General features: G+C 37.2%; 1 protein-coding gene across 1 annotated transcript; it reads left to right on the top strand.

Moving 5' to 3' along the window:
- The first annotated feature begins 818 nt into the window (after nt 1-818).
- LOC149452515 (olfactory receptor 5P68-like) lies at nt 819-1,760 on the top strand. Its single transcript, XM_089689181.1, has one exon. It carries the CDS (start codon nt 819-821, stop codon nt 1,758-1,760), a length of 942 nt encoding a protein of 313 aa, XP_089545307.1.
- Nucleotides 1,761-3,609: the final 1,849 nt, after the last annotated feature.

Here is a 3,609-nt window from a genome sequence, read left to right on the forward strand (position 1 = left end):
TTGCAGATATTTTCTCTCACTTCTTGTTCTGACTATGTGACAGGAAATGACTGGAAATTTCCCCAATAGGACCCAGGTGGAAAAAAAAACTTGTATGGGTTATAACCTTGCCTTACTCAATCCAGAATAAAAAAAATGTATTGCCCATAGTTCTACTTTAAACGTTATATTGAAACCTGTGTTCAGAATTCATTTGAGGTTTACTGTTGAGGGTCAGTTCAGGATAACAGGGCCTTATTTTAACATTTTCAGATACAAGATGTTACATTTTCTATATTCTTTGATCAGATCTTCATCTCCTTTTACTGTTTTATTTTTTTTAGGTGTGAAATATATTTGCATTGAATATGATTCTCCCAATTACCATACTAATTTCACTGTGTTTGGAAGCTGTAATTGAGCCTTGTACCATGTTAATCATTAATTAATGTGGAAAGATTGGAGTTTAAGAGATACAACATATGGACAAGTGTAAGTAAACCCTAACAATGAACTATTTTCTCCCTTTTGGTTTTTAAATCACACCATTTGAGACAGTCCAAATAACCCAAATCAATATTGCTCTACTCAATTGGATGTTATTACATAGTCTGTCTGAAAAAAGACAAAAGTCCATCCAGTTCAACCATAAAAAGGAAAAAGTTATAATACTTCACCCACAGTTGATCCAGAGAAAGGCAAAAAACAGCAAAGCATGATCCAATTTGCTCCTACATGTTGGCTTTTATAATATTAAACTTGTGTTGCGAAATAGACGGCATTAAAAAGTTTGAACTTTCTTGCAGGATGATGACCATTTGTTGACTTTTCTTGAAGACATGTGTGAAGACAACCAAACTGAAGTAACTGAGTTTTTGCTTCTTGGTTTTCAAAATCTCCATACAATTAAAATTCTTCTCTTCATTGTGTTTCTCCTATGCTATATAGTGATATTAAAGGGAAACCTCCTCATTATTGTTTTAATATCGATTAATGAGAGTCTTAAAATCCCAATGTTCTACTTCCTCAAACACTTGGCAATAGCTGACCTCATGATAACCACCAGCATAGTCCCAATGATGTTAGCAATTATACTAAAAGATGGAATCACAATATCTGTTACTGCCTGCATCATCCAGATGCATTGCTGTGCTCTTTGTGGACTTGTGCAATGTTTACTTATTGCAATTATGTCCTACGATCGATATTTGGCCATATGTAACCCAATGCATTATCATTCAATTATGAAGCCTCGTATCTGTCTTCAGATGGTTGTTTGGTCCTGGCTGTTGGTTGCCTTTGTGTCGGGTGAATTTGTTTTGCTGTATCAGTTACATTTTTGTGGTGGGAGTAACATTGACCACTTCTTTTGCGATTCTGGTCCAGTGATAAAGCTCTCTACATCAGACACTTCTCTGTTTGTATTAGTTGATATTTATTTGTCCATTTTAGTTATGTTTTTCCCTTTTGCATTTATTATTATGACCTATGTCTTTATCTCCTTCACTTTATTACACCTTTCTTCATCCAGTGGTAGATGGAAAGCCTTTTCCACATGTAGCTCACACTTGGCCACTGTATGCACATATTATGGGACCTTGATGGTCATTTACTTGACACCATCTGATAAAAGATCACCTGATACAAACAAATTTATGTCTATTTTCTACATTGTTGCAACTCCGTTGGTGAACCCCATTATCTACAGTCTGAGGAACCACGAGATCAGAAAAAGCCTTAAAAAAATGTTAGGAAATGTTAAAACAATTCATTTACACTGAAGCCATGTCTTCATTTTCCATATTTATAAGATGCAAAATAGTTACCATGTTTCATATACTGTAAATTCATTGTTATGGGTCTAGTTTTACAATCTTTAACTTTATCTTTACACTATTATTATTGTATTGTACTATTATTTTATTGTACTGTATGCATTTCAACACGTTAAAGCTAAATTCTTTATGTTTGTGGGCTGGATCCCCAAGCGACAGTAGCTTTGTCTTTCTAACAAATTATTGATTGCTGTGAACCCATTACCTGTTTTTATTCTTTTAATTGTTGTATTTTCCTTTTTAATATTTCACTTTTTGTGACTTAGGGTAATTTTCTTTTGTGTTTTTTTTCTCTTAAGAATCTTTATTCAAATTTAGTAAATTACAATAGTATTGAGAAGACATTTTAAAAACTTAAACTTGTGGAGAAGACAAAAAGAAAGAAAAGTTTTCCACACAGGAACATAACGAAATGAGAATTGCTTAATCATCTTAAATTCTCAAAGTAACAATCAAGATATCTCTTAACAGATTAGTTGTCCAGTACAGGGCATATCGAGCCAGGGCTCAAAAGAAGATATGCTAATGATGCTAAGAGTGGAGAGGTGTGGTGGTCAGGAGTACTCCTTCTTATGCCACATTGTGTCGGTTTGCAGAGGAAGGGTCTCCGTACATGTGATAGATTCTAAACAGAGAGCCATAATACAGCCAGTCTAAACCCAAAACTTTAGCCTAGAAGAATCTGTGCTGATTCGTGGGGATTAGTGGGATATGTACCTCAAATGTAATCATGGGGAACAGAAATACTGTTTAACAGATGGGTGTGATGAGCATCCCACCAGGGTGCGGGGGTCATTACCTAGGGTAGGGGGATATCCAGATACCTTAAGTTTACCCAGGGTGTTGACAAGGTTGGATTTGGCATACCAGGTGGTGAGCTGAAAGGTGGTCATGAGATGTCGAATTTCAGTTAAAGTGAAGGTATGCTCAATAAAGGTTCTCCAGCATGTTAAGAAGCCTTTGGTGGGTCCAAAGTTCTGTAGCACCCAATTTCTCCAGATATTGGAGTGTTTTCAGGTCTTTCTTGACAGGAGAGAGTGTTGGGCTGTGTGAGGAGGTCCATGTCTGAAGAATGACTCTCCTAGCCATTAAAAGGCATAGATGTATCCATGGGGACAAGGACAGCGGTTTCCCTGTAGCCAGGGTGATTGTGTTTGTAGATGGTGCACAACTGAAAAGAGAGAGAAGTGGATTTTTAGGCAGGCTTGTGTCCGTGATCCTATATATTTATATATATATATATATATATATATATATATTGGATAATTTGGTTCCAGTAAGTCTGTATAGATGTGCATGACCAAATCCGGTGGAATAGAGTAGGTCTAGGAACCCACCACCAGGGACAGCCAGCCAGCGAAGGAGTTGATGCGTCCATCAGGGTGGGTATGAATGCCCTATGCATGATTTTAAATTGAGTCTGCCTCCATTGCTTGTTGATAATAATTTAATCAACTTGTAGCCCTCTATGAGTTTTGTGGTGTCATCTAGCTCCGGAATATATTTGGATCAGCCCTTTAACAGGGAAAGGGTCAGCGGGGAGGTGTTGTGTTGCAAGAGCTGGGAGTACAGTGTCAAAATAGAGTAATGCTTTTGTTTTATTGCCCTATCCACCACTGGATGCCCCAGGTCAGACCTTCCCCAGCCTAGCTGAGATTTGATTAAGTCCACCAGTTGAAAATAATGAAAAATGTGATGGGGGTAGGTAGAACTGTTGGGATATCTCCTGAAAGGAGTGAATAGCACCAGAGCCATGATGAAGAAGAGAGGTAACACAAGTCAAGCCTTTAGAAGT

The sequence above is a fragment of the Staurois parvus genome, unplaced genomic scaffold, assembly GCF_062004578.1.
Source record: "Staurois parvus isolate SC_StPar_1 unplaced genomic scaffold, SC_StPar_1.0 ptg000470l, whole genome shotgun sequence".
Classification (NCBI taxonomy): domain Eukaryota; kingdom Metazoa; phylum Chordata; class Amphibia; order Anura; family Ranidae; genus Staurois; species Staurois parvus.

Bases quoted from the DNA above. Each gene is read 5' to 3' on its own strand.
- LOC149452515 (XM_089689181.1), top strand. From the start codon at position 819: ATGTGTGAAGACAACCAAACTGAAGTAACTGAGTTTTTGCTTCTTGGT.